The 22699-nt window shown below is 38.2% G+C and overlaps 2 protein-coding genes across 3 annotated transcripts in view; both read left to right on the forward strand.

The window, feature by feature from the left end:
* Window positions 1–11131, forward strand: part of wdr35 (WD repeat domain 35) — a 31314-nt gene extending 20183 nt beyond the window's left edge. For both annotated transcript variants that reach the window (XM_079843551.1, XM_079843552.1), the window contains 5 exons: window positions 423–587; window positions 1970–2110; window positions 2388–2544; window positions 8823–9063; window positions 10498–11131. In XM_079843551.1, coding sequence (XP_079699677.1) covers window positions 423–587; window positions 1970–2110; window positions 2388–2544; window positions 8823–9063; window positions 10498–10648 — 855 coding nt within the window. In that variant the 3' untranslated portion in view covers window positions 10649–11131. The remainder of the gene's footprint in view (window positions 1–422; window positions 588–1969; window positions 2111–2387; window positions 2545–8822; window positions 9064–10497) is intronic.
* Window positions 11132–12117: 986 nt separating this feature from the next.
* kcns3a (potassium voltage-gated channel, delayed-rectifier, subfamily S, member 3a) lies at window positions 12118–15918 on the forward strand. The gene is made up of 2 exons (XM_079842446.1): window positions 12118–12292; window positions 13410–15918. Exon 2 carries the CDS (start codon window positions 13500–13502, stop codon window positions 15006–15008), a length of 1509 nt encoding a protein of 502 aa, XP_079698572.1. The 5' UTR covers window positions 12118–12292; window positions 13410–13499; the 3' UTR covers window positions 15009–15918.
* The last annotated feature ends 6781 nt before the right edge of the window (window positions 15919–22699 follow it).

Raw genomic sequence — 22699 nt, forward strand, 5'->3', positions numbered from 1 at the left:
TGCTTCCCTTGCAACGGTTCTAATGAATCTTTAGAAAAGATTTAAGAAAATAATTAAATTATAATGCTGAACTGAATGTAAATGTTATCTGTGTGAAAAAATTGAGACTTTGACAGCCCTATTTAATATGCATTTCTCAAAAGACATCTATTTCTTTCTCTCTTCACTGAATACATTCTGACTCACTGCCTTTTCAGCTTTTTTGAGCATTGAGAGATAGTGACACTTCTGTCATTAGTTTAAATGAGAGGTTCAGAGAGATCACAGTGCTCATCATCAGTTATACTGAAAGATCCAGTTGCAGCTGTTACGTCATCACACTCATCTTCTCATGAAACCTGTCTGTGATGAATGTTTAGATGCTTGATAAAAACAAATGAGCAACAGTAAAAATACATTTTAATTGTGTGCTTTTTTTTCAGTGGAACAAAGCTGTGGAACTTGCCAAAAACCACAGTATGAAGGAAATTGGGCCTCTTCTGTCCAAATATGCCTCACATCTGCTGGAGAAAAACAAAACTCTAGAGGCTGTAGAGCTCTACAGAAAAGCCCATCACTTCCTGGATGCTGCCAAACTCATGTTTAAGGTACGTCTGTATCCGCTCATGTAAGAAAATGTCATTGGGGATCCTCAGGTTATGAAACCAGTGATGACAGTAATTTTTAAAGCGGCCATATTATGCCCTTTTACAAAGTCTTGATTTTGTTGTTAGGGTCTACTAGAAAAGGTTTTCATGCTTGAATGTAAAAAACCCCCAAAAAAACATTATTTTTCAGATATTTGACATTGTAGCAGCACCTCTCCTCCCAGTCTGTCAGTAACGCTCTGTTTAGTTCCTAGCTCTATTTAACCCTTAAATGCAGAAATGTTTCGCCAATCATCTTTAGCGACCCGGATCTTTATCTAACACAGATGGATCTCTACTTGCGATAATATAAAACTCTGTCTCATGATATTAGAGTAACAATTACAAAAGAATAAAATAAAGCATATTTTGTTACCTTTTGGAGCTTGGAAGGGTTCAGTTTGAGCAGATGTTTTATACCATCATCACTGTCCTGGTCAGAGCTCATTTCCCTAGACATTCAGCATCTGGCTCATATTCACCATCTCAAACATATTCTCAAAACTATCTTTTTCATCATCTTCAAAATCAATATTTTGATCACTGACGGCTTCTTCACCAGATCCACAATGAAGTGAGAGTGACTAATATTTGATTGCGTTCAGTACTTGCTCTGCGGTAAATCGCTGAGCCATTTTAAGTTTTGCTGATGAAGTTTTGCAAAAAAATTTTTTCTGACTGCGGTAACTATAAGTGAAACGTCACTTCATCATTGTGTATCAGACATTGCCACATTGTGGAATAAAGGTGAATTGCCCTTTTTCAGTCATCAAAGATTCAATCATTGCTGTGCAAAATTTTTTTTTACTTACATTGTTACGTACCTCGGGTCATCAGTGACCCTATACAATTTTGACAAAAAGTGAATGGGAAAACAGGCATTCTTTTCTAATTGTCTATATTGTTTATAATCATTGATTGAGGCATACTAAGAAGGTTGATGTCTAAAAATGAATGAAAAGGAGGGTAGTGAATGACGTACCGGGTCACTAAAGATCCGAGGTATGCGTTTAAGGGTCCTTCCTAAAAACACATTGTGCTCTGATTGGTTGGCTCGATTGGAAGACCACTTCGAGCATGTTTCGGAAATGTCACGCCCTTACCATAACCGCAACACACTACTAACGCAACTCAACCAGGCCTCGACCCTATTTTTTATAGGGAATTATTTAAATGAGGAATATTGTGCAAAATTTTTTTTGTTTCTGTTAAACCAATTTTGTTATGCCCAACCCAGTCGTGAGATTTCATTTTCTTTTAGTAAACACACTTAACTTTTAAAGTGAGGATATTTTTGTAACTGTAAAAATATATCTTTAGATGACACTCTTTGTTCACCTTAGATCGCTGAAGATGAGGCAAAAAAGAGAACGCGACCATTGCGAGTGAAGAAGCTATATGTGCTCGCTGCCTTGCTGGTGGAGAACTTCCACACCCAGATCAAGAGCTCACAGCAAAGCAAAACCAAGGGCAAGAAATCTGAGGTACTGTTCAAACATCCTTCTACAGTACATACATAAAACATTTCCTGTTTCCAAATGCTCTACTTGCTGGATGTAGTTTAGATTTAGTTCACTTGTGATTTTTCTATTTTCTATCCTGCAAAAAGCTGTGGTAGTTGTTAAGTTACTCTCAGTGCTGTGGTCTGCAGCTGCAGCCTGACTCAGAGTCCAACAGCATCAGAGGGGCAGGAAATCAGTTGTGATGAAGGGCTCATTTACAGCCTGGTGGTGGGTAATTTGTGTGTGCGATTTATTTCAGGCTACCAGTGCATTAGCAGGGCTGTTAGAGGAAGATGAGACGTCTTCAGACAGCCGTATCCTGGATGACGCCTGGCGTGGGGCTGAGGCCTATCATTTCTTCCTGCTTGCACAGAGACAGCTGTACGATGGCAAGGTGGACGCAGCCATGAGGACAGGTGACCAACATAAAATCCCAATGAATTGTGATAGCTTATCCACATTTAATGTTTACATTATTTTGTGACTTTGGGGTGTTGAGGTTTGTCAACTGGTAACCTAATGTTAACTGTCTTTAAAACACTAGGGCTGTGTCCGAAATCGGGGCACTATTTGAGGGCACAGCCATTTGTAGCGGTGTCTGAAACCATAGTGGACATTGAGTGCACTCGTTCAATCCCATAATGCACTGCAAACCTGAGTGTACAACTGATGTACAATATACCCACAATGCACTGTGAGGGTCATGCCAAATTAATCCCTGCTTCTTGCCTGAAGATGGCGCCCACAGCTAAATCATCCATCCATCCATTTTTCAAACTGCTGGTCCAATGTGGGTACAGCGTAATATCATACAGGTATAAATTCCTTTTTAACTGATTATTAAATAGTTTAATTAAGGTTTATACATGCTAGTTTCCATCTTTTCATTACTACTGGAGCTGCCAGTTTGCTAAGTTTCAAATTATTATTAAACGGTAAGCACAAACTATGCAAAAGCAGCAGCCTTTCCAGTGTCCTAATTCACTCGTTTTCATTCACTCTTTCAACTGGACTTTATTAGTGGAGTAATGTATAGAATAGTGAATGAGGGTATAGTGGGCGATTTCAAACACATCTTAAGGCTCTGTCATGTATAAACCTTAAGTAAACAATTTAATAATCAGTTAAAAATACATTTAAACCTGTATGATATTACGCTCTAGTCACATTCGCCCAGCAGTTTGGAAAATGGAACGATGGATGATTCTCTTCTGGTCAGACGTGGTAATTCATTCGGCACGCACTCTCACAGTGCATTATGGTTATTCTCGGTTGTACACTCTTTATTGCAGTGCATTATGGGATTGAATGAGCACACTCAATAGTGTTCACTACACTGTAAAAAATTGAAGGCCTCCCCAATTCAAAATTTTCTAGTGAACAATCACATCTAAATTTTTCAATTGGCTAAATTGAATTTCTGTGAATTGAATTTTATCCATTGTGGCAAAAGTCGGTTAACATGGGCTCAATTAGAAATAATATGTTGAGCCAATGGAAAAATGTAATTTACCAACACTGTAAAAAATTTCAGGCCTCTCCAATTTAAAATTTTCTAGTGACCAATCACATCTAAATTTTTCAGTTGGCCAAATTGAATTTCTGTGAATTGATACAATTTAATTCACAGAAATTCAATTTGGCCAACTAAAAAATGTAGATGTGATCGGTTGCTAGAGAATTTTGAATTGGAGAAATGTTTTACAGTGAAACTGTGTGGTTGGTCCAATTAAATATTTAAAATTGTAGTAACAATTGTTTATTTCTCACTGTCCCAAAAGACAAAAATGACAAAAAACATAAATATATTAAGCAAAATACAGAACACAGACAACAGGGTTGACGTTTTATCACATTACTTTATTAACAAGTCAATTACAACACAAGATATTTGGTGAAAATACCTTATTTTCAATAAGGAAAAACTCTGAATATTCAAGAAGTCTTCTGCATAACAGGATGTCTTAATGTGGTGAAGAAAACACGGCACTGCAGGCTAAAAACATTAATGACATCTACAGGGTTCCTACAGGGTTTGGAAAAGTATGGAAAAGTATGGAATTTGATTTGAGTAATTTCCAGGTCTGGAAAAGTATGGAAAAAATAAATCAGAGTATGTTTCCAGACTATTGTCCCTATTTCATTTTCTAAATATAAAATTAAGAATTTCTAAATGTATATAATAAATATATACACAATCATTTTTTTCAATGAATGAAAAACTTGTAGCCTAGCTATGGCAGTAAAGGTCAGGCCTGTGTGTTCCTTCCTTTTCACAGTTCAACAGTGGTTAACACAGCACCTTGTAGTTTGAGAAAGCAAGTTGGGTTTGAGGATAAAACATGGTGTCGATGGTGGAGTTCTTAAAGAAATAGTACACCCAAAATGAAAATTTGTCATTTATTCACCCCCATGTCTTTCAAAACCATAAGAATTTATTATATTAAAGAAGCACTAGGTAACTTTTCAACCTTCATAATATATTTTCAAAACTCTTGTGATGATACATCGACTTACAATAGGTTGAATGACACGTCTGCCATAGCCTGACGGGGTCTGTATCGTTTTTAATCGTACTTTTAAACTTCGGGTTTCGGGTAGTAACCCGAGAACAAAAAGAACTACAAAATTAGACTGCTTTACGGCATATACGTCACTTCCACCACCATCCCCACTTCCTTAAATTCGGACGTGCGTGACAAAATCGCTCGCAAATCATTTGTTTGCCGAATGTTATAGTCATGGCCGAAGCAGCACAGAAAAATAAGAAAGCAAAGGTTTTGTCTGAGGAAAGCAAAAAGAGGAAACGAGAAAGTGATCGGATTAAAGGCAGGACGAGGATCAACATTGGGCCAGCGTTTGCTCGTTGGCGTGAGCTAAAGGAGGAGGGGCTACATTCTTGCAAGTAAATACGTAATACATACAAAATCATATTTTAGGATACCTAACATGTCTGTGATATTGGTTTATTTGTCTTTCCTCAAGCTTTAATGCAAATCGATTTTTCGAATTTGCAGATTCATCTATGGTAGCTTGATATTATAATATTGACGATATATGGTTATTACCTACCACTCAAACATTGAATTGAAGTATCATATAGATTCTGTAAAACGGGAACCAATAGACTAGGCTACTATAATGACGCTGGCTTGTAAACGTGAGCATCGCGATCATTTGGCGTTTGAAAAAAATAAAACCCATGAAATTGTATTCATATGACATGCTGAAACATATGCCACTGTACCTGGGATGAAGACATTTCACACGCGACGCAAGCAGAACACCTACATGTGAACTCCTGCAGATTTCAGGGCTATCATAGTTGTCATGTCAACAAATGCACGTGCGATGCATCCCCTGATGTAGAGTGACCGTTTACGACAGTAGTAGAGGACAATACTGTTTCACAACTGTAGGGGGAGCCCAAGAGCAAAAGTTACCTAGTGCGGCTTTAACATTTTTAATATTTTAAATCTGAGAGATTTCAGTCCCTTTATTAAAGGACTTGTTCACCCCAAAATGAAAATGTCCTAATCATTTACTCACCTCAATGCCATCCAAGATATCCATGCCTTACTTTCTTCAGTGAAAGATAAATTAAGTTTTTGAGCAACCAACTGAGTTGGTTGCCATTCTGGATGGCATTGGGGTGAGTAAATGATTAGGACATTTTCATTTTAAGGTGAACTAATCCTTTAAATATCTTCATGTGTCCAAGATTTCCAAGATTAACAAAAGTCTTATTAGTTTAGAATGACATGAGGGTAAGTAAATTATGATAGAAATGACATTTTTGGGTAATTTTTGGGTAACTTAATAACCCTTTAAAAAAAATTGTGACTGATTTAGCATTTTGATCGTTAAGGTCACAAAAGGCAATATTTTAATATAGGATTTCTAAATATTAGATAGCCTACATAGAGGTTTTGACTCAGAGTGTAACAGACTTGTCGGTGCCGATGGCATTGTGGGTAAGTGCGTCGCCATGTAGTGCTGTTGTGCTTCGGGAGACCCGAGTTCGAGTCCTGCCTCATGGACTTTTCCCAATCCCGCCCCCCTCTCTCTCCCACCTTACTTCCTGTCTAGCTACTTTCCTATCCTAATAAAAGGCAAAAACGCCAATTCTAAATCTTTAGAATGTAACACTTGTTAGCAGTTGAATTTGAAAACAGTTGATCAGAACAAGTTAAATATGGTCGGAAAAATCTGTAGGAAGTCTGGAAATTCGAGTCTGGAAAAGTATGGAATTTTGAAATGAAAATTGTGTAGGAACCCTGCATCTAGCAAGTGACAGAACAGAAGTTCTTCATTATATAATGAGGATGAGACGAATGAATGGACGAATAAGAAAATCGAGCTTGACATGTTTGATATTAAAAGGCAATAACTTAAGCCCTGAAAGAGGCCGACGCCAACGCAATCTAACAGCACCGTGTTCAACGGTCGCTTGCCACAAATATCACACAAATTACTTAATTTACTTATTACCTATCATTTTAGACATATAAGACATGAGGAAAATAAAACTATTGGCTACCATTAGACAATTAACGTTATGTGGTAAACGAGAACACACTCATGAAACCAATGAATGCATGAACTCATGATTATACAAAATGTATTTTAAACTTCACCGGGTCATGAAGCAAAACTCTGGAGAATAATGTCAGTGCTCAATACTCACCAACGTTTTGTGACGATGAATATCTCTCTATTCTCTTGGGAATGTTTGTTTCGGTCTTCAGCACCGTTTGGCTCTGCAGTCTGCTCACGCTCCCGCGATCCGCATTTGAAATCTCCACGCGAACGGTTTTCCTCAAGTGCATTTCGCGCATGCGTATACCGTTTTTCGGACGTAGGACTTGTTCGCCCAACATGGATTTTTCACTTCGACTTCATAGATTGACTGAGCACAATTAAATATGTTCAGTGAATATACAATTTTAATTTTGAGTGAAGACCTTAAGCTATGATTAGTACAATGCATCTTTTTGCATGGGGATAATTATTTGGAAGTCATTTATTGGGCCAATATGTAATGATCAATTTTCAAAATTTTTCAAAAACAGTTTTTTTTACAGTGTATGGTTTCGGACACCACTACAAATTGTAGCTCACTGGCCACTTTATTAGGTACACCCGTTCAGCTGTTAACGTAGATATCTAATTGCATGGCAGCAACTCAATGCATTTATGCATGTAGCCTAGTCATGATCAAGACGATCTGCTGAAGTTCAAACTAAGCATCAGAATGGGGAAGAAAGGTGATTTGAGTAAGTTTGAACGTGGCATGGTTGTTTGTGCCAACCGGGCTGGTCTAAGTTTCAGAAACTGCTGATCTACTGGGATTTTCTCGCTGAACCATCTCTAGGGTTTACAGAGAATGGTCTGAAGAGGAGAAAATATTCGGTAAGCGGCAGTTCTGTGGGCGAAAATGCCTTGTTGATGCCAGAGGTCAGAGGAGAATGGCCAGACTGGTTTAAGCTGATAGAAAGGCAACAGTAACAACCAAGGAATGTAGAAGAGCATCGATTTCTGCTGAAACATTCAGATGGTAGGGTCAGAATTTGGCATAAACAACATGAAAGCATGGATCCATCCTGCCTTGTATCAAAGATTCAGGCTGCTGGTGGTGTAATGGTGTTGGGGATATGTGCACACTTTGGGCCCATTAGTACCAATTAAGCATAGTTTAAATGCCACAGCCTACCTGAGTATTGGTATGGATAAGAATATGGACCAAAATCTCTGAGGAATGTTTACAGCACCTTGTTGAATCTATGCCACAAAGAATTAAGGCAGTTCTGAAGGCAATTTATTAGCAAGGTGTACCTAATAAAGTGGCCGGTGAGTGTGTATTTGTAATATGTAAATCACTCCAATTACAATATAAAACAAACAAATAGCTGTGAAACAAAGTCTTTAGTCCCATGTACTGTATATGAACAACTTCATTATCACCTCCTACACTTTCGCTTTGTTTGCATCAGACCACAGTAATGATGTGCATATGAATATTCTGAGGATTGTAAATCTTTGTCTGAAAATGTGTGTCTGCGCACATAAAGTGTTAAATCGCTCCCCTGAACAGAGAAAACAAACTCAAAGTGAAGTCTTTACAGCGTTCCGTCCACACATACAGTCTTACTAAAAGTTGTTTGCTTACACGAAAGTCTAGACAAAATGTGTAAACCTCAAATTGCATCATATCCAGGACCACCTGGAAAAGAGGTGTGCATGCTTGTATGTATGTGTGTGGGTTAATGTTTTTGTCTTTCGGTTAGCTGCGCTTTCATTGCATAATTCTATTAAAGTCTTTCAAACGACCTATTAAAAATTATTTAAGTTAGGGATTCACTGATATGAAATTCCGATAATAAATATTGTTAAGATGGTAATTCTTTTAATGTTATGACAGATATCCAATTTTTGGCCAATTTCGTCTCAATAAATGAAAAACAAAGCAATTAAAAACAAATCGTGAATTTTAATTTAGACAGCACAGCATTATAATGTACAGTATGAAAAATGTATATCCATTTTAAGATTTAATAATAACCATATTTGAAAGTGTTATTAAATTATTCTCCTTTTAGTGAACTTTAGATGACGTCCCGCAACATCCCTTATTCAAATCTTTTGTTCCTCAAGTGTACAGCAATCCAATAATGACTTTATTCTTCATTTTTAGCTCTCCATCTCCGTGATTATGAGGATATTATTCCTGCTGTGGAGATTTACTCTCTGCTAGCCATCTGCTCATCTGCTAATTGTGCATTTGGTACGTGTTCACGTGCCTTTATTAAGCTGGAATCTTTGGAAACACTGACTCCAGATCAGAGGCAGCTTTATGAAGACCTGGCCCTGGAGATCTTCACCAAACACAGCCCCCGAGACACTCGGCAAAGCCAGCGAGACAGCCTCACTGACGGGTAAGCCAGGAATGTAATGGCCAGATGTGCTATATAACCTCACTGAGCATACAACCGCTGGAAACTCAGGCCCCGTTTAACTGATAATTGAGGCGGATCCTTTGTTATGGCTTGTAGATGCAGCTGTGAGGTCACAGTGACGCAAGTGTAAAATAGTGTGAGATGAGTGGCGTAAGGGTCAATGTGAATGACTTAGGCTTGTGCCGGATGACTGGAATTTTCCGGACCATTCAGATTATTACATCAGCACAGTTCTCCCTGTAAACTCTAGTAAAACAGTGGGAAGATTATTAAAGGATTAATTCACTTTAAAATTTAAATTACTCACCCTCAAGTCATCCTAGGTGTATATGACTTTCTTCTTTCTGATGAACACAATCTGAGTTATATTAATACGTTTCCAAGCTTTATAAAGGCAGTGAACAGGGTTCACGAGTTTGAAGCTCAAAAAGTGCATCCATTCTTCATAAACATACTCCACATGGCTCCGGGGGGTTAATAAAGTCCTTCTGAAGCAGAAGAAAAATATCCATATTTAATGTTATAAATTAAAATATCTAGCTTCCACCAGACCGCCATCCATATGACGAAAAAACTTAACTGACGTGAAGTATGACTTATGAAAAAAAGCTGAAATTTTCAGCAGTAAATCATTCTAATATGCTGATTTGGTACTAAAGTATAATTTCTTCTTATTATTAATATTGTTGGAAATTTTTAGCTCAGGTAATTTTTGTACCAATGTAAAAGTCTTTACTGTCACTTTTGATGATTTAATGCATCCTTGCTTTTTGTACACACAAACACAAACACACACACACACACGCACACACACACACACACACACACAAATCTACTGACTCCAAACTTTAGTAGTCTTTTTTCCTCACTGAAGCTGTCCAGTAGCTTCTTTGCAAATACACATCACACACATTCACAGGGAAAAATTATTCCATGAATTGACTGAATTCAATGCATTAGATTTGTTTACGCTAGCAAAGTTCTCCTGTTTCGGCCTATTTTGGCGTAATGTGATGGGAATACATGTAAAAAAGCCCATACCTATAATGATACTGATAAAGATATAGTTCTAAAATCATTCTAAATATAAAACAATAGCAGAGTTCACACCACAACTATAACGATAACGGCACAGAGAATCTATATTGTTGGAATCCCTTTCTGAACGTTTTTTTTCCAGCTGATGAACGATAAAAGCATTGGCAGTCAGAATCCATCCTGCTTTAAAGAGCTCAAACATTTAAAGCTTCAGAAAACAAAACTGCAGTGCGCGCTTATAATAAACAGAACAATATCGTCTGCTGGTGTGGATGCTTGACTTAATTCTGACTTAATGAATAAACCTCTCTCTCTCTCTCTCTCTCTCTCTCTCTCTCTCTCTCTCTCTGTCTTTTCTTTTTTCTTTTTTCTCAGGCCCGAGGGCAAGTTGCCCACCTGTATAGTGACAGGAAGAATTATATCTGAGTACCAGTTCTGGATGTGCAGTGTGTGTAAGCACTGTGCTTTGGAGCAGGAGGTCACACAACACAGCTTCTGTCCTCTCTGTCATTCCCCAGTGGGATAAACTGTTCCTGTCGCCTTCCCAAACTCAGCTCTTGCTCAATCAAATGTCAGTCTTTTTGATGTACTATAGGAAACAAACTAAGATAACTTCAAATATATGTAATTTGGATGTTCAAACAAATTAGCATATATATTTGTACATTGAATCTCTTTTATATGCCATTTTCATATATTTATGTATATAATTACATTATTTTTTACTTGAAATATACATAACTTTCTCTGTAAAACATACTGTAAATTGTCATAACTCAATTTGGCAATGTATGAAAGTGTGGGTTTTAACTGTTTGAAAAGTTATTAATTAATCCTTTGGTATCTAATATGATTCTGTATGTGTATACGTTATTTTTTTTAGTTGAGTGTCTCATGTTATTTTAGCATTAACAGGCAAATTGTTGTTCTATTATTTGATTAATCTAAAATAAAATGTCCTTTATTTATGAAAAGACATCTTTAAAAAAATACATCTATTTATTCTCTCAAACTTCCCTGTTCACTTGTGTCCATTCTGATTTGAATTGGCAATTTACATATTTAATTTTAGGCACCTGTCCATTGAAACTTTTACAGAATATCTTGCTGAATTCGTAATTGCTTACTACACCTAATATATTTTAAAATATCTTTCTACGGCAAAAATAGTAAGAGTAGTATGAGGTTTTGAATATAGCACTGTCTCCTGATGTCGCGCAATGCTGCCCCCTACAGTCGGTCCCGAATTACGACGCTTCTGAGATTTTGTCGCTGAGCATAAGTAACGACGTTATTCACTATTGGACAATAATAGTTTCTTTTTAACTTGAGTAACTTAGTTGGTGGTATTGAGCCATTTTTAAATACATATTTTAAAGAGCAATATTGAAGAGGAGTCTGCATGTACTCATGTCGGCCTCTAGAGGGCATCATCTGTCAATTCTCTGCACGTGCGACAGGTGCTGTGAGGAAGAAAATTACCTGCTTCTGAGGAAAGTGAACGTGTTGACAAATCACTCGCTTTTTACATGGTATAATGACTTAACATTCCTTAAACTAATTGCAATATGTCTATGCTCTCATCCATTTATTGAAATTATTTCTAAATATCAAAATTACACAACACGTTAATGCTTCTTTCCCCTTAAACTTTTCAGTACAGCTTCCCTTTTCCTCTAACGGACCTCTGTTGTCTATATCGTTAAACTCGAGGGATCTTTAATCTCAGTCTTTTATTAGTTTTCTAATCCTTTAGCTGCCCTTCACGGGTGGCCGAAGTATTCTCTCTAGCATTGCTTTCATCCCTCTGTGCTCCCATTATTATTCACTCTATCATTTGTCCCTCCCGTTTCACCTCTAATGCTTCAGGGGAAAAGCCTCACCGTGGAGCTTGAGAGGCGAGTCCTCAAACGCAAAGCGCAAGCGCGCACTAGTTGCCACAGGCCAGTGACGCACGGACGCGCAGCTGCCCCGAGGCACCACGAGTGCATTAGCGGCACACTATGTGCCAACTGTCCCACCCGACACAGTCCGCTGCGGGACATGGGGCAAATACTGCGTACGAGCACACACCGGGCACGGCTTGACCAAGGAAGGCGCTGGAGGATGGCAATATCCACACCAAACGTCTTTGCAGTCCACTGATGCCATCAGAAAATAAGAAAAAGAGGTAAAATGTGATGTTTGCTTCTGTGTAGTTTGGGTTTCGTATTGTTGTTTTTAAACTTGGTGCTGGAGTTCGACCAACAGAGCGCGCGCACTTCTACCTCGTGCTGTCTTCAAGAAACTTCTTAACAATTATCTATGTATATGCCATTCAGAAATTTGATGTTGTATCCAAATTTAACAGTTAAATGTTTTTAGGTTTAGCGTGCGAATGCTGTTCTGTACGTTTTATGTAGTACACATTGAAATTATTACTATACAGCGAGGTTCAAAAGTCTGAACCATGTTGAAAATCAAACTAATTTAAAATTATGAGTAAACGGTGAAAAAATGAAAACAATGAAATGTTGTGACATTTAAATAAGAAATATTGAAGCTTCTGCAATGTCATCAAATAAGTACATTTGTGACAATCATGCCAGTATTTGTGCAAACGGTCAGATCGAATCTCGAATCATGCTGGTGAACATGATAATTCACAAAACTTGTGGAGCTCATGCAGTTATGCTGCTATCATTAAAGAAGAAGAGTGACAAACCAAATGCTGTTTGAAAACCAAAAAGTATTCATGTCACTTGTCGCTAGTATTTGTATGCTGATGTTTTTCTGAAATGCAAATTCAAGTTCATTATAAAATAGTATTTTCACTAGTGGTCTCTGACATTTAGACCATACTGTAAATGTCTCATAATCTCATAATAAGAATGTCTGATAAAAGCACTGCACGTCGCAACTGTCAAGTGTTCACTGAATGTTCTGAAATTCAGATTTTGCCCAGCAGTTCTGCTGGGAGAAAAAGTCAGGGTTAGTGTTAAAATGCTCATAATGATCACTGAGGATTTGTTTACGACACTGTACAGAATCAATATCCATTAGCAGCGATAAAGGCTGATTTGGGCTCCAGAATGCTTTTATCCCATCACAGTTGTTACAGTTAGAAGCAGTATATAATAGATTAGCTATCTGTCTGTCTCTCTGTCTGCGTATTTAAATCTGATTAAGTTTTTGTCATGTCATACAGTTGGGAACAGACTATGGCGAGAGTGCTGAAAAAAGATTTTTTCGATGGCCACTTTTTCTTCTTAGAGTGCTAATCAGACTTTTCTTTTCCTCCATTATAGGGATGAAGCCATAGCCGATCACTATTAGTCTTTCTCCAATCCTGCTAAGCCCAACAGTCCCACTTACTCCTTCATGTTCTGGCATCCATCATGCTGTATGGGCAGGTCCTGCACCGCCAAGGGCCAGAGGAGAGCTTCATCAACCTCAACGTTGGCGGCTTTAAGCAGCAAGTGGAACGGGTGGTCCTCCAACGCTTCCCCCACACGCGGCTGGCCCGATTGCTCTACTGCAGCTCAGAGGCCGCTATCCTCCAGCTTTGCGACGACTACGCCGAGGCCGAACGAGAGTATTATTTCGATCGCAATCCGTGTTTTTTCCGCTACGTTCTGAACTTCTACCATACTGGAAAGATCCACCTGATGGAACAATTGTGCGTGTTTAGTTTTAGCCAGGAGTTGGAATACTGGGGAATCAAGGAGCTGCACCTGGATACTTGCTGTAGCAACAGATTTCAAGAACAGAAAGAATGCGCAGGGGATCGCGACTCGGGAAACGACGACGACCTGCAGAACCAGCTGCAGGACAGCTTAGACTCGTCCATGGAGGAGCTATCGGCATTTGACAAAGACCTGGAAAAGTTCGAGGGCACCTGGTGCTCCGAGATGCGCAAGGAACTCTGGCTGCGACTGGAAAACCCTGGATACTCGTGCTCGGCTAAAATACTGGCGGTGTTTTCGCTGAGCGTGGTACTGATGAGTATCGCCGCCATGTGCGTTCACAGCATGCCTGAGTTCAACGGGGTGCGCGCTAATGAGAAAAAGGTGGAGGACCCGGTGTTGGCTGCGTTCGAGACCTTTTGCGTCCTCTGGTTCTCCATCGAGTTCATCCTACGATTAACTGTCACTCCATGCTTGCGCAAATTCCTGTGCAATGCTCTCAACATCATCGACTTTGCCTCTATTGTTCCGTTTTACGCCACTTTGGCCTTCGAAACTGTCGATGCTGAGGAAAGCGAGGAGCTTGAGAACATGGGAAGGGTTGTGCAGATCTTGCGCCTCATGCGAATCTTTCGCATCCTCAAACTGGCGCGGCATTCGGTCGGGCTGCGTTCGCTCGGGGCGACTCTCCGTCACAGCTACCACGAGGTCGGACTCCTCGTCCTCTTCCTCTCTGTGGGAATCTCGATTTTCTCAGTGCTAATCTATTTTGTGGAGAAAGAAGATGAGGAGTCGGAAATACAGACCATACCGGTGGGCTGGTGGTGGGCGACAATCAGCATGACCACGGTGGGATATGGCGACACGTATCCTGTCACGCTGGCTGGGAAACTTGTCGCCACCTTATGCATCATCTGCGGCCTGCTTGTAGTCGCCCTTCCGATCTCCATCATCTTCAACAAGTTCTCCAAGTATTATCAGAGACAGAAAGCCCTGGTGGAGTCCGACCAGCTCCAGCCAGAGGATGAAAAACAGCTGCATCCCAGCATGCCTTTTCTTCATATAGGAGACCTCTACAGCCATAAGATGAATTCTCTGGCGCACAGCGCATCCTCCAAGGGTAGCGTAGGGAGCGAGGAAGACGACACTGATGCTTCCAGCATTCAAGATGTTGCGATTGTCTGTCCTTCTGGGATGCCACAGGACGACAAAGCAACATAAACACCAATATGCACAACCTCAAATGAATGGACAGATCTGCAGCACACGTCGAGGAAACACTAGAGAACTCAGACTCGAGGCTCTCGTTTCTTCCTGGGAAACGTCTGGACCTTCTATCAACAGCACTTTTTCTCTTTAGTTCTCAGGGTGAAAATGACACAAGCTTTCCATTATTTATGGATCATATGGAAACTTAACAGCCTAGTGCTAACAGTAACATTGATGCTCTATAACCATTTAATAGCACCGATTGACTAGTGTGTTTTTTATACTTTGGGCGAGCTGTTCATTTAATTACAAGTCTTTTTGCAATGCCTGTGGGAAAAGAACTATGCTTAAATGTTTTATAGGCAGTGACAGCATTTAAAATGCTGGACTTCAGATGAAATGTTGGTGGTGTACACCATCCTCCCTAATGTGTCCATCAGAGAGGGAAGGACGGAAAGATTGCATGCATATTTTAAACAAGCGAGCGGAGAGGCCACAAGAGAAGAAAGCAGGGGAGAGATGTTACAGTTGAATAAAGTGTTGATGTAAAGCATATTTGAGTCTCTACACTTCATTCTGAAATCACTGCTTGGATCCATAGAGAGCTGAAGGATCTTAAAGGGATAGTTCGCCGAAAAATGCATTTTTTATTTATTTATGCAGCCTCATGTCGTAGTGCACTATTCTCCAAAGACTGAAAACAAACGGTGACATTTTTTCATCATCATACTTTTCATTTGTCAGTGTGTTGAACCCTGATTTGTGAATGAATGTGTAGAAATCCGTCTTACAAATTCTCGACTCAACTCACTGACCTGCATGAATTTTTCAATTTATTTCTTTTTGTCTTTTTTTTTTCCACACAGGAACGAAAGGCATGTGGCTTTGGAATGATATGAGGGTGAGTAAATGATGATCATTTAAATTTTTGGGTGGACTCTCCTTTAATCTTTTTCAAGTGCTTCTTCACACTCTGGTTTTGTCACTTTCTCTTATGTCTATTGAGTAATGCATTATGCATTACTGCATTGTTAATAATCCCTTATGAGCATCAAGTTCACCTATCCTCTGTCCTCTGCACGGAGGGAACACATTCTCTCTCCATCTAGCTGTCTCTCTCATTTTTTATGTGACTTATGTCGATAGGCTGTATTAGGAGCAGGAAAAGAGGTCCAAATGTTAGAGCTGTCTGCCATGGGTGGATGTATTACTACTGAAATGGCATCTGTTTGGCAAGTGGCTTTAACTTGGATAGATCGGCCTCTGTTTGAGACGTGCCCATTGATCAATGTGTCACGCTTGTGTGCTCAAGTGTTTAAGGGCAGACCTGAATGCCTCATGACTTACACGAATGGTACAGCTGACCCTTTTCAGCTTCAGCTTACTCAGAGATTTGGAGAATTTCAAGGGGAACATGGCCTCCTAGGAAGGAATATAAAATGTATCCTTCATTTCACTTCTCATACAAATGCTTACATTTATAGGGATATTTAGGGATTGTACAATCAGAGTGCTTAAAAGAATTAAGACAAAGGTAGTTTTTGTTAGAAGGAAACAGTTTAAAGAAAGAATTTCCTTTCAGAGATTGATTATATGACATGTATTGTGGTAGGGTGGCTTCTTTCTCTCCTCTGTGCTAGAAACACGAGGCCACCGCGAAGAGTCAAATTTCTTGTTCAAAGCTTTGGTTTGGACAACTTGCACAAATCTGAGCATGTTGTTTGCAAGAACACATGCAATCACAGCACTGTCCTAATATGAGCTGGTGGTTTAGGATGTGGGGTTTAACATAGGGGAAAGCAAAAATCCACAAACCAGCGAGTTCCCACATCTCTACAGCACTTAAGCCTGAAGTACTTAAGAAGTGCTCATCACGACTGACCTCAAACAGAATTGCAACAACAAATTACCAACACTCTTCATCTTGTTATGTGGAGAATGATTATTATTATTATTATTATTTTAAGTAATAGTTTTTGTCTTGTGCCAGAAATACACTACCGTTCAAAAGTTTGAGGTTGGTAAGATGTTTTTTTTCTCCAAATAAATAAATTATTTTATTCAGGAAAGATGCATTAAATTGATCAAAAGTGACACTAACAACTTCTATAATGTTACAAAAGATTCTATTTCTAATAAATGCTGTTCTTTTATACTTTATATTTAATAACAAATGTAAAAAAAATAAAAGAATGTATGATGGTCTCCTAAAACCACTGTTTTCAACAGATAATAGTAGAAAAAAATTCTGAATGTAATGATTCTGACAATTCAGCTTTGCCATCATAGAAATAAATTACATTTTACACTATATTAAAATAAACTATATTAGAATAAATAAATAATAAATGTGACCCTGGACCACAAAACCAGTCATAAGTCGCATGGGTATATCTGTGGCAATAATCAACAGTACATTGTATGGGTCAAAATTATAGATTTTTCTTTTATGCCACGTTCCATGAAGATATTTAGTAAATGTCCTACTGTAAATGTATCAAAAATGTATTATTATTAGTAATATGAATTGCTAAGGACTTAATTTGGACAACTTTAAAGGCGATTTTCTCAATATTTTGCATCATTATCATTATTTCGAAATATTATTTTTTTGCATCCTCAGATTCAGAATTTTCGGCTAAATATTGTCCTATCCTAACAAACCATACATCAATGGAAAGCTTATTGATTCAGCTTTCAGCCAGGTGATGTATAAATCTCAATTTCAAAAAATTGAAACTTATGACTATTTTTGTGGTCCAGGGTCACAAATATTAAATTGTAGTCTTATTTAACAATATTAGTGTTTTACTGTATGTTTGATATACATTTTTTAAATAAATACAGCTTTGGTGAGCATAAGAGACATCTTTAAATATATATATATATAATATATAATTTTTTTTTTTTTTTTTTGACTGACCCCATACTTTGGAACAATGGTGTTTATTTACATCTTCTCAATATTCTGCCTTATTCATTGATTTTTGCCCATTTTAATTTGCATTTAATTTTAGTTTGATGAAAACAAGTTAAAGTGGGACAATGACATGATTTGATTATTTGTAATATTCATTTTAGACTTTTCTTCAAAAAACTTTGCTAGTGTATTGTTAATATCTAGCAGTGCTATTTTTGTAATTTATTTTATAGAAAATCCTTCATGTATGAACATCTGTCAGTAATTCCGTCAACAAGATTAACAAGCCCAAACTCTTCCACACACACTACCTTTACGTCGCTTATGTTGATGTGGCTTGTCATAAATGATCGCATAACCGAATCAACTTTGTTTGAATCTCAACAGGGACCGCAAACAAATCAGACAAGCATATTCATTTAGCAGTGGTCAGTCCCAGCGATGCAGAATATGAAATGTACGAAGCCCCTATAGGGACAAGGTGATGGAAAAAATATGAGATGGAAAGGAAAAAAAGCATTTAAATGCTTTTGCCATAGAAATATATACATAGATGCATCATTAGTGGCTGTTTCTATGGGTTGCTATATGTAAGCCGTCTGCCATATTGGAACGGTCAAAGCCAGCCCGTGACCATTCGAGAACAAGTTGATTGAGCGTCTGCAGCCGACGCATGTATGAATATCTATATCTGCAAAAGACTTCAGCAGACGTTTTTGCTAAAGTAAACTACCTCAATACATCAAGACGGAGGAGTCAGCCAATACGACATTAAAAAGTTACCACAGTAAAAGTAAAAACATTAAAAAGTACCCTAGTAAAATTGAGTTGATGCATGTAAAATAACAAACCAACACATTCTCACTTGTAAAAGGTTATCCCATTCCTTCGGGAAATTAAATCCCGGCGGTTTCACAACCAGAAGCTGTGCAATGTTGTGGCATCATTGATTCTTACTGCGAGTAACGACACGCTGACTGTTCCAAGATGGCGGACACGTCGACATGTCTGGAAATGTGATATCTATGTATACAAATCTATGGCTTTTGCATTCTCTTGCATATGTTTTGCTTTCCCCAGGGAAACTTGTTGTGAGAGAATGCAAAAGCCTTGATATACTTATATTTTCCCATCACCATGTCCCTTTAGGGGCTCTGTAGTAATGAGATGCACATGCACATGTGATGGTCAATTTATTTGTTTGTTTGGGTGATAAACCTGCTTATCAATAACACATTTCCAGTTAAACTACTTTTTAACAGAAGATTAGGCGTGACTGCTGCATAAATCACCAGCCAAATGACTGTAACTATGTAAGCATGACATCTTCAGAACTCAATAAAGTCCTGTCTCAAACAATTTGCCACCTCCTCTTTATGGGTCACTACCAGTCTATGGTCACTACACATCCTACTCACCATCGTACTGTCTTTCTCTCCATTTTCCCACTGTTTCTTTCTGTCTATCGCTTTCCCTTCTTTTCTCTCTCACCTCACACATAGGAAATTGGTTGAAATCGTCTGTCAGTGGCTCAAAATAGAGTAAAAAGGCTGTGAAAAGAAGTGACTGAAGCTTTAGATTTAACAGAGAGGTTTTGATGTGTATCAGTGTGAACAAACCGACACAGTTTCTCTGATGAACCCGAATCACTAACCATTTGGAAAAGTGATGTTGTCATTTTTACAATGAGACACTGGTATGATGATGATAATCAAAATACATGTATAATTGATTATAATTAAGAAACCCTATAACAGATTCATTTTATTTGTGTTGTGCTAATAAACTAAACGGGATGATTCAGTAAATCTGTGACATGACAAAATCAATACAGCTACCCTGAAAGCGACATTCGCAATCTTTCTGTTGATCAATGAAGCTGGTAAGATGACGCCATTCCAACCCTCACTGAAGCTGTAAGTACTTCCAGCTCACAATAGTCCTGTTTCTCACAATCTGAAGATTGCCTGTCAGCTGTCAAACCACTTTGCTAAACCCAAACCCATCTGTTCTGCAGTGCTCATATGGATGTTATGGATCTCTGGCTGGGTTGGTGTGATGTCGTGTTCAATCACCCGGAGTTCCGGAATGAAATTTCGAATTTTGAAGAGGTCACATGCTCCATTTCCCCCTTTGGCCTTCAGCTGGGCGGTTCTACACTTCACACCATTCTCATCTACTGGAGGTCACCCTCTCACAATGTATGTATACATATATTGATTTTTATTTCCTTGTTTGAATACTTCACTCAAAAAGGACTCATCATTCACTCATCCTAGTGTAATTCTGACCCTGTATCATTCTCTTTATTCTGTGAATTCTAGAGAATTCTAGATCTTTCTTCTTCTTCTTCTTCTTCTTCTTCTTCTTCTTCTTCTTCTTCTTCTTCTTCCTCTTCTTCTTCTTCTTCTTCTTCTTCTTCTTCCTCTTCCTCTTCCTCTTCCTCTTCTTCTTCTTCTTCTTCTTCTTCTTCTTCTTCCTCTTCCTCTTCTTCTTCTTCTTCTTCTTCTTCTTCTTCTTCTTCTTCTTCCTCTTCTTCTTCTTCTTCTTCTTCTTCTTCTTCTTCTTCTTCTTCTTCTTCTTCTTCTTCTTCTTCTTCTTCTTCTTCTTCCTCTTCCTCTTCCTCTTCTTCTTCTTCTTCTTCTTCTTCTTCTTCTTCCTCTTCTTCTTCTTCTTCTTCTTCTTCTTCTTCCTCTTCCTCTTCTTCTTCTTCTTCTTCTTCTTCTTCTTCTTCTTCTTCTTCTTCTTCCTCTTCTTCTTCTTCTTCTTCTTCTTCTTCTTCTTCTTCTTCCTCTTCCTCTTCTTCTTCTTCTTCTTCTTCTTCTTCTTCTTCTTCTTCTTCTTCTTCTTCTTCTTCCTCTTCCTCTTCTTCTTCTTCTTCTTCCTCTTCCTCTTCCTCTTCTTCTTCTTCTTCTTCTTCTTCTTCTTCTTCTTCTTCTTCTTCTTCTTCTTCTTCTTCTTCCTCTTCCTCTTCCTCTTCTTCTTCTTCTTCTTCTTCTTCCTCTTCCTCTTCCTCTTCTTCTTCTTCTTCTTCTTCTTCTTCTTCTTCTTCTTCTTCTTCTTCTTCCTCTTCTTCTTCTTCTTCTTCTTCTTCTTCTTCTTCTTCTTCTTCTTCTTCTTCGTGATAACAGTTAAGCTGCTTAATGTTATTTTGGAAAAATATACCTTTTTTTCAGGAATGTTGATAAAAACACATTTTGTGTCCATGCTTAGTAAAATGATTAATTTCTTTAAAAAAAATATTACTGACCCCAAACTTTTGAACAGTAGTATGTGAACATTAATAAATAAATCAATCAATAAATAAACAAACAAATAAATAAAGGACAAATGTTCAAATTAATTATGAATATATTGCAAAAATTCCTAATAGTGCATGAAATGAAATATGAAATGAAATTACTTTATTGTCCCTGACAGGGAAATTTGTAGTGGACCAATTTCATAGCAGTTCGTACTACGTATACATTGCAACTTGGTTTTGGATTTTACATATGAGGTGTCCGTACCAGGTGGAACGGAACGGTTTTAGGGTCACGGTTTCGGTACGATTCGGTATGTGCTATGTTCAGGATAATTAACACATTTGTCAAATAAAAATAAACAAAATAAGAACAAATAATCAAACTACAAGCAACAAGCAACACAAATACATACAATAGAGCAAAGATGCATATAAAATTTAAAAGTTTTCAGAAATTTAATAAAGTAATCAAATATAAAAAAACATGGCATATTATTAGTTTTCAGTCCAAATTTCTAAAAAACCTACATTAAGAAGCATTTACTAGACAAGCAAAAGTTTTTGTCTTGTTTTGGGGGAAAATAACTCAAAATTAAGGAAGTTTTTGCTTAAAATAAGCAAAAAAATCTGCCAATGGGGTAAGCAAAATAATCTTAATTCAAACAGAAAAAAAGATTATTTTGCTTACCCCATTGGCAGATTTTTTTTGCTTATTTTCATTGCCGTTATTTTGTCACTTATTGAGCAGTAGGCTAGGTGTCTTTGTGCTAAGCTAGGCGTCAGAGTAATGGCACGCACGGAGATGAGAATGGTATGTATGGACCAATCTAACTCTGGGGGATACGGTGAATAAGCTAAAGTCCCAAAAAGTCGTCAACTTTTTTAGTTAATGAGCTGCAAGACTGGGGCTTTATTAATGATTTATTAGTGACAGTGAAATTAGTTTATTCAATGATTCGAGTAAATGTTTTGACATTTGGGTATAACATGATTTAATTCTACAATATATGGTGTAAAAACGTCTGTGTGCTGCCCTCTTGAGGTTGAACGGTGGCTACTGCAGTTGAATTTTCCTATTGGACGTTGTTTGCCATCGTGACATATGTTGGCTCTTCCAACAGCTCACTACCCACACCCCTGGCACGAGCACACCATGCCCTAAGAAATGTTTTCCCATATTGATCACATGAGAATGGCTTCACTTCAGTATGAACTCTCATGTTACATGAAGTAGAAACATTATAAATGAAACTTACTTGACACTTGCTCCGTTGCAAAGCTACTGGCGTCACTCTCCATCTTTGCGAGTCTGACAGCCGCCAATCAATCTATCACTGTGGGTCTCAGGTGCACGGCCCCCGCTCAGCCCTGCCCTTGGTTCGCATTTTTCAAATATTGCCAGTGGGTGGAGTTAAGCTCTGACCAGGGGTTGAGTAACCCTTTAAGACATATGTTTGCTAGGATTGCTCACCAAAATGGGCATGTTAACATATTTTTTGTGTGAATTTGTCTGTTCAAGCGTAAGACTTGAAAGAGAAC

This window comes from Gobio gobio, assembly GCF_949357685.1.
Source record: "Gobio gobio genome assembly, chromosome: 18".
Classification (NCBI taxonomy): Eukaryota; Metazoa; Chordata; class Actinopteri; order Cypriniformes; family Gobionidae; genus Gobio; species Gobio gobio.

Bases quoted from the DNA above. Each gene is read 5' to 3' on its own strand.
- kcns3a (XM_079842446.1), top strand. From the start codon at position 13,500: ATGCTGTATGGGCAGGTCCTGCACCGCCAAGGGCCAGAGGAGAGCTTC.